General features: G+C 50.8%; 1 protein-coding gene across 1 annotated transcript in view; it reads left to right on the top strand.

The window, feature by feature from the left end:
* The window catches only part of TACC2 (transforming acidic coiled-coil containing protein 2), a 173,555-nt gene that overhangs the window by 114,691 nt on the left and 45,818 nt on the right, over positions 1–13,046 (top strand). The window contains exon 9 of the mRNA XM_039870890.1: positions 12,957–13,044. Within this exon, the coding sequence (XP_039726824.1) occupies positions 12,957–13,044 (88 nt within the window). The remainder of the gene's footprint in view (positions 1–12,956; positions 13,045–13,046) is intronic.

The following is a 13,046-nucleotide window of genomic DNA, read 5'->3' as shown; positions in this document are numbered from 1 at the left end:
ATTAGATGGTTTGGAGCAGTTGAGTTGTCAGGTAGACTGGGCCAAAGTAGCAGAACAGTGGCTGCACATGAAGAATTGGGGGCTGGGCCCTGTGCACCTCGGGGGCTGAGGCGATGCAGCGGGTGCGCCCCAGCCTGCAGGGAGCTTGCAGTCTACTGGGGGAGCTGATGCCGGACACCGAAACCAGGCACGTGGAGCTGTTGTAGGCACTGGCACGAAGACTTGAGCATTCAATGGGGGTGAAGCAATGGAGATAGCAGGACAGGAGGGCTGCATGGAGGAAGCAGCACTTCTGTCAAGCCTAGAAAGGCAAGCTAGAAAGGCGTCTGCTAGGCAGGAAGGCACACCAGGCGGAGGGAACAGCAAAGGGGCCAGAAGGGGCCTGGAGGCCGGTGCCGCAGGGCAGGACATGGAGTTTGGCTTTGGTGCTGGGCACACAGGGGTCAGGAGTAGGAGGTGGGACCAGGGAAAGAGCAGGGGCCAGATCTTGGAAGGCCCTCCGCCCAGGAGTTTAGACAGTAGCGGGGGCCTTGATGGAATTAAAAGGGGAGTCTGGTGATCAGGTTCGAGTCTGTGTTCGGGGGAAAAAGCCCATCGTCGTCCTTTGTTTCTTTTTGTCCTGCTCTGTGTCACACGAGTCGACTTTCTTTCATTCTGGGTTTCCAGATTTGCAGCCTGAGAGACTGGGCGGCCTCGTCAGAAGTAAAAGCTTAGCTTCTTGCTTTAGTGTTTGGAAATCGGCTTTCCTGAACATTTCTCCCTGTTTGGTAAAGAACGTCAGTTTCTCCTCCCCGTATGGGTAATGGTTTGGGGCCTAAGAGGCTGCTCAGCAGGGGGGTTGTCTGGAATAGGCTGGACTGTTCCATAAGGGACGAGGTGACATATGCCCTGTGTCCACAGCTTGTCTTACCCTAGGGGAAGTACATGTCCTCTTTCTTACTATCCCGTTGTACCTGTAGACAAAAGTAGATTATTTTAGCTGAACACGTATGGCCTCGTAGACAGCCGTGCTGATGAGAGCTGCTGGAAGGGCCGGTCTGACCAGATGTGTGTGAGACCGGCACACAGCAGGGCAGCAGGAATTAGAACATGTCGGGTAAAGCATTCTCGTGTTGGAAGGAGCAGTGATGGGGCTGGAACACAGAGAAAGGCGACCGCGTTTCGGAGATGCGATTCAAGGTGCAACGAGATGCCTGTGCATAGGCCCACGGACATTGTCACGACGGCCCAGGGAGCAGACGGCCCCCAGGTGAAAGGTGTTCTAAGCAGCAAGGACGATGGAACTGGCAGCAGAGGGGGCCCAGGGCTGTCTCGGGTTGCAACTGCATGCAAATGGGACCATTCTGCTGCAGGAAGAAGGGAGTTGGGGAGTGACAGGGTGACAATGTCGGGCATGGCTCTTCCAGTGCCACCAGGGTTCCTCGAAAGCTCCAGATGCTGGGGGAAACTAGGGTACTGTGACTTCTTTGAGGAGACGAAGGAGCAGCGTTTCAGGTCTTTAAGAGGGCCCCGAGCCCCATGTTTACTGGGGGTCCCCCCGTCAGGGAGCAGGTCCACATTTGCTCTTGTCTGGGACCCAGACAGAGCTGAGAAGGAGAGTGACGTACACAGTGGCGGGATGGGTGAGCTCACATCTGGACGTCCCTCAGACGAGCGTCCGCTGTCAGCTGAGTCAGGTGTCGGTGCCCAGGGAGGCCCTTGCTCTGGGTGACGAGTACCCTCCCCTTCTCTCTCTCCTGCCCTTTCGTTCCGAGGCATTGCTTCCAAGTCGTGAGATGAAAATAGTGTCTGAGGGAGATCCAGAGTCGTGGGCCTCTGTCTCGAAACGGTGCTTAGAAGTGTCTGATCGTTTTTCTGTATCTGAGTAGGTTTGCATTCATTGGCAAAGATAGTTGGAAATATTTCTGGAACGCTCTCTTGCAATCACTGGTGTCTTTGTTGTAAGGTTTCTACTGACTGCAGTTTAGAGGCTGTGGAATGACGATGTGGTTGATGGATTCTCACTGAGTCCGATCTTCAGTGGGCCAGTTCTCTCAGTGGTCCTGGGGATGGGTCACTGTTACTGGAGCCAAGCAAATGCCCTCTTCTGGTGCGGGCTGTGGAAGGAAGTGCAATGTGGAAATGTCAAGAGTCAGAGCTTTTCCTTCTTGATTTTTGGGCAAAATTTATTGGATTCTTCATTCGTGCTAGAACACGTGTGCTTACTGGTACCAGTTTACCCGGCTGCATAAGCTAAACCTTAGGGGAAATCCTGGATTCTATCCTTTTCTTATTTCTAAAGCTCCATCCAGCAATGATCTGACAAATAAAGTAGAGATGAGCCCCTAATTATTGAACTTAAACATTAAGATTCCAGCTGAAACCAGAAGCAAGACTTTTAAATAGCAGAAACCTGAAGATGATGGAAAACTTCAAACTTCTGATGCAAGAGATTTGAGAAACAGAGCACAAGGCTGGCCTTTTACATCTCGCCGCCAAAATGAGAGAGAAGGCTCGAGCACGTTTATAAGTCGGAGGGCTCGAAAGGATGACAAATCGAAATAGTCAGATTTATACCTGTTCTGTTTCTTTCATCATAAAAATGAGCAGTTTCTTGGCAAGAAGGTCAGCTCCATGAGTATTTTAACTCAGATTGGGTTAAGGGACTGTCCCATGCCCCTTAACCTTGAGACAGTTTGCCTTTTTGATGTGGGAAACTATCAGTTTGTTGGAGCTTTGTTATGCATAACCGAAATCTGGGGTTACTTATCAGCCTTCTCGTATTTAAACCACTGATTATGACTCCGATATTTGTGTTATTATTAAATCATCCGGTGGAAAAGGGGATTCGGAGTCTTTCGGAGTCAAGAAAAACTATTTTCTTCCTTGTATCAGTTATAGTGCAAGTAAAAATAAATGCTTCTTTCAGCCAAAACTTTTTGAAAGCACACTTGGAGTCTCATTTCTCCCTGACGACCTGTCTCCTACGCCCCCCACACGTGTCTCGGATCGGGCCACGTCTCACCTTCTCAGTTGCTGCTGCTCTAGTCCGAGGTTTGTCTTGTTTCATCTGGACTCTACATCTCCTCACTCACCTAATGCCTGCCACCACCCCAGTGCTGCCACCACCCCGTTGCCCCCTCCCAGCCCTGCTGCTGTTCTCAGGTCAGAAGGACCTTGCAGCCTAAATCAGGGCTGTCCTCACCCCGAGTCAAGCCCCCCACTGGCACCCCAGCTCCTCCTGCAGACTTTTCTCCTCCTCGTCCACTTCGCTGTCCCTGGGGCCTGATGCCCGAGCCCTCGGCAAGCTCCTTCCCACCTCCAGGCTCCTCGTCACGCGGTTCTGTCTGCCTGGAGCCTCCTCTCTGCGGCTGTGACGACTGGCTCCTTCTTCATGGCTTGCTCCCCAATAAGCCTTCCTTCCAGGGAACACGAGAGAGAGAAATGTGCATCTCGGAACCTAAAACAAGCCATGTCAGCACTTCTCCTGATGCGCCGACTGTGATTTCTCTGCGAGTGGCTGTGACTTAATTCAGTAAATAGTCGAGTGAAGTTTATCGCTTATTTACAAGTCCTCGCCCACAGCCATTTTAGCAGGACCCATCTGCGCGTGTCTGTGTCTATTGTGTCTATCACATTCTTTTCACTTTGCTCTATAAACTCGTGAATCATTGGTCCAGCTGTCCCCTGACTAAGGGACTTTTAAAGGAAACAGGAGTATGCTTTATATTTCTCCGGTGGTGTTAAGGTGAAGGACACAACAATCTGAGCTGTGGGTTTTGACACGTGAAGGACTTGGCAGGAGCACACGCCTTACAAACGCCTGGCATTGTGCACGTTACTTGACAGGTGTCGACTCGGTTCTCGGAGCAGCCCCGTGTTGTTGGTGCTGACCGTGCCAATGTGTAGACGAGGCGGCCGAGGCCCCGGGGGGTTGGGGACCAGATCTGTGGGTGCTCGCTTTTATACTCGGTGAATGTCGTGCTGTTTGCTTCTGCGAGGCTATCAGAATCGTGTGATTCCGACTTCATACACGGAGGAGGAGCTCGAATTCAAACGGTCAGTTCAGAATTTTTGACGAGCGGGTTGCAGCGTTGGGTAGGAGAGGACGGCGTGAGAATACACGCAGGCAGGCGGGGCCGGAGGACAGAGGCAGGTCCTCGAGGCGTGGGATGGCGCGGGATGGCGCATCTCCCCTCCAGGAGCCAACTGTTCACAAGCCATTCCGTTCCTTCCTATCACGTAGTGTAAAGAGGTTGAAAAGGAGGGGACACAAGATTTAAGACCCTCCTTCACGTTCAAAAGCACTGTTTGCAGATGGTGGTAGAAAATGAGCTTTTAAACTTCCAAACTTCAGACTTTTTACTAAAAGTTCCTAGGCAGCCCTCCCAAGTTCAGGGTTGCATGTTTTATTTCCATGTGCAAAATCATGACAGAGACTCCTGGGGACACACGATGGCCCACACGTCGTCATTTCTTTAGCAGAGTCGGGGAAGACGCTTTCTGGAGGGTTTGTCTTTGATTAGGATTGCGGCTGTGGGAGGTGTGGTCGAGCGTGACTCCGGGAGCTACCCGTTTTCGGATAAGTGAAATAGGACAGAAACTAAAGCCACTTGGAAAGCGTGTTCCCCCTCCGCAGGCCACAGCTTCACGATTACCGAAGGCGTGCCCCGAGGTCAGCGTTTTCTGCTAGAGGGCGCGAGGCCGAGATTAAAACCCAGCTGCCTGGGTCTCACAAGATGCTCACGCTGCTTCCTGGGCTGCTCAGGTGTCAGCAAGCTGGCGGAAGTCCACACGTGAGCTGTGTGTGTGTTTGTGAAAATCGGCGACCTGTCAGTGTGTTTTCTGCACTGTGTGAAACGTGGCCTCCCCTCCCTGGAGTCTGCGGGCCGTGCGCCTCTGGACGGAACGAGGGAGTGGAGCTCAGTGTGACTCACGTGCTCCAGGACGCACTTCTGTCCTTGGACGGCCTGGAGGGACAGTAGGTACTGCGTGTAGCCTCCGGATTATCTTTCCTACCCAACAGAGAAGACTTAGTTTGCTAGCAAGTGACATTTCCCCAAATGTCTAACTCTCGGAGGCCAAGGGCACAGTGGGACCGGAAGTAATGGGGGCTTTATTCTTAGTCATTATCCCTGCTTATTGGACAAACAGTCCAAGAACCTGGGAGGTCAGGTGACTTGTCTAAGGCCTCACAGTGCGGTGAGGGATGTAGCCGGGAGGAATTCTGTGGTAGGCGTTTATTGCTTGTGGATTAACCACCGTTCATCCCACCTTCCTGCTGGCTTTTGGGGGAGTTCCGTCTCCCCCCTATGCCTCATAAGAGATGGGCACATGACCCAAGATGACCCAATTAGACGCCTCTCCTTATCTCTTTAAACCCATTTCCTCAGCCACCGTTGCCTTTCAGTAAAGTCCATTTTTGCTTTAGTTACCCAGAGTCAGTTCCCATGCCTTGCAGTTGTATTCCATGTACAGCGGGCTGTCACCAGGTCTGTGGTCCCCTCAGTCTGTGTGTGCTCTTTCTCCTTCATGCCACCTCTCACTGGGGGTGCAGCCTAACCTGGAGGTGGTCAGTGTGCCGATGGCCGTTGCCCCTTTGAACCCTGCTGACATTTCAAGGTAACCACCAAGTGACAGCTACTTGAATCTGAAAATGGAACCTGCCTCGTAAACCTGACAGACGCTAGGTGCTGGGAATCTTGTGATAATGCGACATCATCTGCTTGGATTGTCCCTAGGGTGTCAGCCTGGAAAATTCTAGCAGCCTGGCTTGCCAGAGCTAGTACCTTTTGTTCATGGAAGACACAGCCTGTGACCGTGGGCTCCTCAGTCACCCAATAGTCCAGGAAGGACCTTGGCCGTTGGGTGTATTAAAATCACGTTCACCCTTTACCTAAATATTGAGGAACAATATTGCAGAACAAACTCCTTTTCTGTATGCAGGACGGGCGAGTTAAAGTAAAAGACCCGTTGTAGTTAGCCTGAAAAAAATCACTTGTCTGGTCAGTTGTTTTAGGCAGGAGGGGAATTGTGTGTGTGTGTGTGTGTGTGTGTGTGTGTGTGTGTGTGTGTGTGTGTGTGTGTGTGTGTGTGTGTGTTTTGGAGCAGGGACAGACTTTCTTGACAAGGCTGTATCTAAAGTGGAATATTTTGATGAATAGAATTTCGTTCAAAAATGATCCACTCACAACTCCATCAAACTCTTACTCAGGTGAGGTGAAGAGATGAATGAGAGCGTGTGATCTGCTGAGCGCTGTTTCCTTTCTGGAAGGTCTGTCTCTCTTCAGGGATGCCAGATGGTCTTCTGGGCTGATGCAGGGCATTGGGCCAGCACCGCTGCCTTTCTCTGAGTTGCACCTTCAAGGGAGGGATGTGGGAGGAGGGCCTCCATTCTGACCTGGGCAGTGTACTCACTCTTCTTGCTCGGATGGAGGTGGGGGTGAGGGGGTGCCCTCCACCAGGAGCTCACAGGGTGGGGCTTATATCACCAGAAGCCCCTCCCCCACCTCTAGAGGGTCCGCGTTGTGTCCTTACACTCTCGTCATCGTTGGGTGGCCACGAGAACTTCCGTCCCCAGGATCACTTTCATGTGGGGAGCTGCAAACTGCAGTTCTGAGGAAGGGATCTAGAAATCCATCCGCAAGTGGAAGTAGCCCCTCCCCTTTAGCAGTGCTTGAGAACAGCTACTTCCTGCTCACCAGGTAACGTTTCTGTGTAGGTGACTTTGGACTGCCGGGGTGGGAGGGGCGCTGTTTAGAATGAAGGCTCTTACTTGGAGGCGGTGTTTAATGCAGGGAGGCCTGGTTCCGTGGCGGCTCTGCCACAAACGGGCCTGTGACCCTGAGAAGTCACTTGAGCTCTCCCAGCCTCAGTTTCCTTGACCGTTTAGAAAGGCGGAATGAGTGTGTTAGAATCAGAAATGATCTCTAGATTTTCTTCCAGCTTCAAAGGTGGAAAATTCTGTGATTTCTGAAATTTCTTATCCCAAGCCCTTGAATTACCTCCAGTAAAACTTGAGCAAATGTAAGCATTTAATGATATGCTAGAAAAGTATATCGATAGTATCTCTATTAAAAGATACCCATGTTTTATTTATATGTACACATTCACATAAGCATTTGCATATATATGTATGGACATATCTATTACATCATACTTACTTTACTACATTACACTAACTCTATATATTATACTAAATATTATACTGTTTATTATATGTTATATTAATGTATTTGTATGTGGGGCTGATCTTACTATTTTGTTGTAGTTCACAGAAGTAAAACATAAACATATCCAAATTAAACCAAAGCTACAGGTTAACAAGCTTCAGAAACAATTTCCATAAAGTGCTCTGTTTTGACACAGAGTGTCACCTATGGAAGGGACTCGGTTCCCCACTGTGGTTTTCAAATTGTGCTCGGTGGGATTTCCGAGCTCCTTCTCTGAAATCCAAGAAAATATTTGAAAAAAAAGAAAATTTTTAAACTTGACCGACACCCATTTGGGGAGTGTGGCAGGTTCGGGCTTCAGCGGCTGACACAGCCAGTCCACACGTGGGGTCACGTCTCCATCTCTCCTTCTCTTCCACCACGTCACGCTGTGTGGCGGTCGATGTCACCAGCATGTTGCCTTGCGCTGATAGGTTAATTTGGATTTGCACGGTTATGTGGCTCTCCTGCTCTGTCTGCCTTATTAAAGAATATCCCGCCATCAGAGGGCAGGCTCTTCAAAGCAGGTGCCATTTGCATTACTCACCGGTCCGTATCAGGACTTCCTTGGTAACGTGCTCCCAGGAGGGAAGTCAGCGGGTGTATTGCTGCAGTTGGCATCTTAGTGTCGGATTCCCGAGTTCATCAAAATAGCCTAATTGTTCTCAGTGATAAACTTCATGATAAGAATATATTATAAAACAGAGCTTATGAAATAAATGAAATACTACTCTTCTCTATGCATAGGAATTTTCATATAAGAAAAATTCCTATGCATAGAGAAGAGTAGTATTTCATGTATTGCTAAAAATGTTTGGAAGCCACTGCTGTAGTTAAAAAGGCTCAGATTTTAGAGGCAGGCAGTTTTAGATCTGAGCCCTGCTTCCACCGCTCACCCACCAGATAGCTTCTTAGACTTTAGTGTGTCATCTGTAAAACAGGCTTAATCCAGTGCCTGACACATAACAAAAAGTCTAACACCTGATAGCTATTATAATGCTTTTCATGCTGGGAATTAAAGTCAACATATTTCATATCTGACCATTAAGAGCAATCACTTTACATTATAGCAATACACACATTTCATTGTATTTGCATGTATTTGCATATTTACTTATACAGAGAACATAGCATCTCCTGGTTCTCTTTCTGCTGCATCTTTGTGGCAAATTAATTTCCTTTTCTTTCATTTTGAAAGCGCACGGGGCCTTAATAGAATCATTTCTTGTACTTTAGTTTTTTGTTATAGGAAAAAAAAAAATCAAACAGCTGGTGAGAACTGCTTTTTATGCATTGGGACTGTGAAATGCTGCCTTATTTTATATACAGGCTCTTTGTGGGTGGACTGCAGAAATCCCTGCTCTTGGAAATGTTTTCGAGCCCCCTGGGAAACCGAAGAGGGAGAAAAGAGCTAATTAAAAAAGCTGCCATCCGCCTCCTCTAATTAACTTGCTCTGCGCTCCTGGGAGAGGGCATGGGAATAGGAAAACAGTGCAGGCAGCACCGGAAGTGAATGCCATTCTAGCGGCCCATGGCAGCCCAGACGTTTTGACGCAGAATAGTTCATAGTAAACAGGCAAGGGACCACAAAGGGACTTGGTGTGCCCCCTCTCTCCCCACGCACTGCCTCCCATGCAGGGCAGTGGCGAATGGGGGTCCCTTCCGAGCAGGTGTGCAGGCTGGCCAGCTGCAGCAGGGGGACCTCATTGGAATTCAGCAGCTTGAACCCAAGAGCATCCGGCCCTCCCTGTTGCTTGCTTGTGCTGCTGGGAAAGAGCAGGGGCCCTTTGTGCTCGAAAGCCACACACCACCAGAGCCCAGGGATGCAGAAACCACGGGAAGAGCTCGCAGCCTCTCTCTCCGTATATACTTGCTGGACTCTGGAGAATCTCGCAGCATCCGCGGCTGGTGGTGCCGCTGACTTTTTTGTGCCATCTTGACGAGATTTAGATCCCAGCAAGACCAGCAAGGGAATTAGGAGAGGAATCTGGAGGACAGACTTATTCTCCAGCAGAGATGGCTTTTACCTCCTGGAGGATGTGGCCCCCGGTGGAATGGGCCCGGTGGATGTGGACGGCAGTGACCAGCGGTGGGGATTCCAGTCTGCTGGTCCTTCAAGGAAGCCCTGGAAAGAGGCAAGTTGGCTCCGTGTGTTTCGGCAGTGTGGCCCCTGACGCGTGCAGCGCTGGAGGCCAGGCGTCACCAGGCAGATCCAAACGCCTGTTTCTCTTTAATGCTCAGTCGTGTAACTTCCTCGTGTTTTTCATACTGGTACACACACTGCACAACTTCAGGTACCTTGATCTGTTGTCGTCCACATGTGGATCTTAAATTCTCCCCCTAGACAGAAACTAAGCCCTTCGTTATTGTGCGTTTGTGAAAAGTCAGTAAGCCCCTGTCGTGTTTGTGTGAAATTTGATCGTGTGCAGGCTTTGGCTCATGGGATCCCATTGCAAGCAGCTCTGATGTTTCTGTTCATCTCTTTGGGTCCCTGGAGGGCTTTGTGGCCGGTTGGAGGAGGCAGGGGCCCTGGAGGTGTGGGAGTGTGGGGACTGTCCTCTGGCATGAATGAAGTGAACCGCTGACGAACAAGTTGTAAAATCAACATCGATGCAGCTTTTTCTGAAGGCAGACTCACCCGTGGCTCCTTTTTTCAGCCCTGGCTGACCGGAAGAATTGGTTGGTTCCTGGTCTCTCTGCCGGCTGGCAAGTGGTCTTTAAAAGATGCTGGCCTCTGCAGAGGCTACCGGTCCTTTGACCTTTGTGGGAGCTCGGCAGCCTGAGCAGTGCATGCTCCATACTCACCTGACATGTCACTGCTGATTATACACCTTCGCCCAGATTTGCCCACTGGGTCACCTGTGCCAGCAGCAATCCCGAGTATCCACCCTCTTGATAATTACCTCCCTTGTTGCAAATGAATAAATGGCATGTTGGTCTATTTAAAACATTCCGAGAGATGGAAATCAGCCCGGGTGATGCTTCTTGCACTCCGGCGTCCTTAGAGCGAGCTGGGGCCAGGACCGTGGCCAGCTGGGCCTCCTGAGCAAGTGAGGAACTGCCGTCCTGCCGAAAGACACATGCCTGGCTCAGCAATTTGGGGAGGCCTCATTCCCTCTGTCTTAAACTGAGAACCCAGTGGAAGCAATGTGGTGGAGAAAGGCTATCAGCTCTGGGTTTTCGTGATCTCAGGACAAGGCCTTATTCCTGGGTGGGATGTCCTCTGGGTGGGAGTTTGGACCATTTCTCTGAGTGGTGAATCTTCCTTGAGAGAGCAGACTTTCCTGCAGACCGGAGAGGGCCATTTTCACACTGTCGTGGTCAGTGGGCTGTGCTTTGTATCTTGGTCTGGCACATCCTCCAGCTGACTGGCTTGCCTGCATTCATTCATTCATTCATTCATTCAACAGATGTTTATTCACTGCGTCTAGGTTTAGGCTCAGGGGTGCTGTGGCTCCCTGGCTGCCTTCATGGCCTTTTCAGTTCAGTAGAAGAGAGAGACTGTCAGCACGGTTAGAGAGAGAATAAATCTGTAGTCCCAGGGATGAGAAGCACCGGGAAGGGAGGGTNTATACTTGCTGGACTCTGGAGAATCTCGCAGCATCCGCGGCTGGTGGTGCCGCTGACTTTTTTGTGCCATCTTGACGAGATTTAGATCCCAGCAAGACCAGCAAGGGAATTAGGAGAGGAATCTGGAGGACAGACTTATTCTCCAGCAGAGATGGCTTTTACCTCCTGGAGGATGTGGCCCCCGGTGGAATGGGCCCGGTGGATGTGGACGGCAGTGACCAGCGGTGGGGATTCCAGTCTGCTGGTCCTTCAAGGAAGCCCTGGAAAGAGGCAAGTTGGCTCCGTGTGTTTCGGCAGTGTGGCCCCTGACGCGTGCAGCGCTGGAGGCCAGGCGTCACCAGGCAGATCCAAACGCCTGTTTCTCTTTAATGCTCAGTCGTGTAACTTCCTCGTGTTTTTCATACTGGTACACACACTGCACAACTTCAGGTACCTTGATCTGTTGTCGTCCACATGTGGATCTTAAATTCTCCCCCTAGACAGAAACTAAGCCCTTCGTTATTGTGCGTTTGTGAAAAGTCAGTAAGCCCCTGTCGTGTTTGTGTGAAATTTGATCGTGTGCAGGCTTTGGCTCATGGGATCCCATTGCAAGCAGCTCTGATGTTTCTGTTCATCTCTTTGGGTCCCTGGAGGGCTTTGTGGCCGGTTGGAGGAGGCAGGGGCCAGATAGGTGTGGGAGTGTGGGGACTGTCCTCTGGCATGAATGAAGTGAACCGCTGACAAACAAGTTGTAAAATCAACATCGATGCAGCTTTTTCTGAAGGCAGACTCACCCGTGGCTCCTTTTTTCAGCCCTGGCTGACCGGAAGAATTGGTTGGTTCCTGGTCTCTCTGCCGGCTGGCAAGTGGTCTTTAAAAGATGCTGGCCTCTGCAGAGGCTACCGGTCCTTTGACCTTTGTGGGAGCTCGGCAGCCTGAGCAGTGCATGCTCCATACTCACCTGACATGTCACTGCTGATTATACACCTTCGCCCAGATTTGCCCACTGGGTCACCTGTGCCAGCAGCAATCCCGAGTATCCACCCTCTTGATAATTACCTCTCTTGTTGCAAATGAATAAATGGCATGTTGGTCTATTTAAAACATTCCGAGAGATGGAAATCAGCCCGGGTGATGCTTCTTGCACTCCGGCGTCCTTAGAGCGAGCTGGGGCCAGGACCGTGGCCAGCTGGGCCTCCTGAGCAAGTGAGGAACTGCCGTCCGGCCAAAAGACACATGCCTGGCTCAGCAATTTGGGGAGGCCTCATTCCCTCTGTCTTAAACTGAGAACCCAGTGGAAGCAATGTGGTGGAGAAAGGCTATCAGCTCTGGGTTTTTTGTGATCTCAGGACAAGGCTTTAGTTTGATGGGTGGCCTCCCCTTATTCCTGGGTGGGATGTCCTCTGGGTGGGAGTTTGGACCATTTCTCTGAGTGGTGAGGCTTCCTTGAGAGAGCAGACTTTCCTGCAGACCGGAGAGGGCCATTTTCACACTGTCGTGGTCAGTGGGCTGTGCTTTGTATCTTGGTCTGGCACATCCTCCAGCTGACTGGCTTGCCTGCATTCATTCATTCATTCATTCATTCAACAGATGTTTATTCACTGCGTCTAGGTTTAGGCTCAGGGGTGCTGTGGCTCCCCGGCTGCCTTCATGGCCTTTTCAGTTCAGTAGAAGAGAGAGACTGTCAGCACAGTTAGAGAGAGAATAAATCTGTAGTCCCAGGGATGAGAAGCACCGGGAAGGGAGGGTGGTGGAGAGGATGGCGGGGTGGGGCGGGGAGAGGCCGAATGAGGTTGGGTGTCCTCGAGTGGGGATTCTGTGGGTGTGTGGGGACCGCGGCGTGGGAGAGTGTTCCTGGGAACGCCTCTGTATCACTTTGCCTGAGTCGATGCCAAGGATCACATGCCAGCGTTGATCAGAAGATTCCACTGTGTTTGTATTTGCCACTAAGGCCAGAAATATATATTTCAAGTAGAGCTGAGTTCAAAGAATATATCATTTGGGCACAAAGCTGATAATGAGATGTGCTCTTGGGAATCATGCTGTGAAATGACTTTCCTCACCTCTCTCCTTGGGTGGTTTAATTGGGCAGCAGCAGATCCCCCTGGGGGATTGGGAGGGAGGGCAGGTGCTACTCAGCAGCATTCAGCCCCCGCCCCTCAGAGCAGAGCCAGCCCAGGCCCCTGCCTGACCTCTGTTTCTCCCCTTCTCCGGCAGGAGTTCTGACTCTGAAGAAGCTTTTGAGACCCCGGAGTCCACAACCCCTGTCAAAGCTCCACCAGCCCCACCCCCACCACCCCCAGAGGT

The sequence above is a fragment of the Pteropus medius genome, unplaced genomic scaffold (assembly GCF_902729225.1).
Source record: "Pteropus medius unplaced genomic scaffold, Ma_sr-lr_union100, whole genome shotgun sequence".
NCBI lineage: Eukaryota > Metazoa > Chordata > Mammalia > Chiroptera > Pteropodidae > Pteropus > Pteropus medius.
This window is presented reverse-complemented; position numbering and strand designations above follow the sequence as displayed.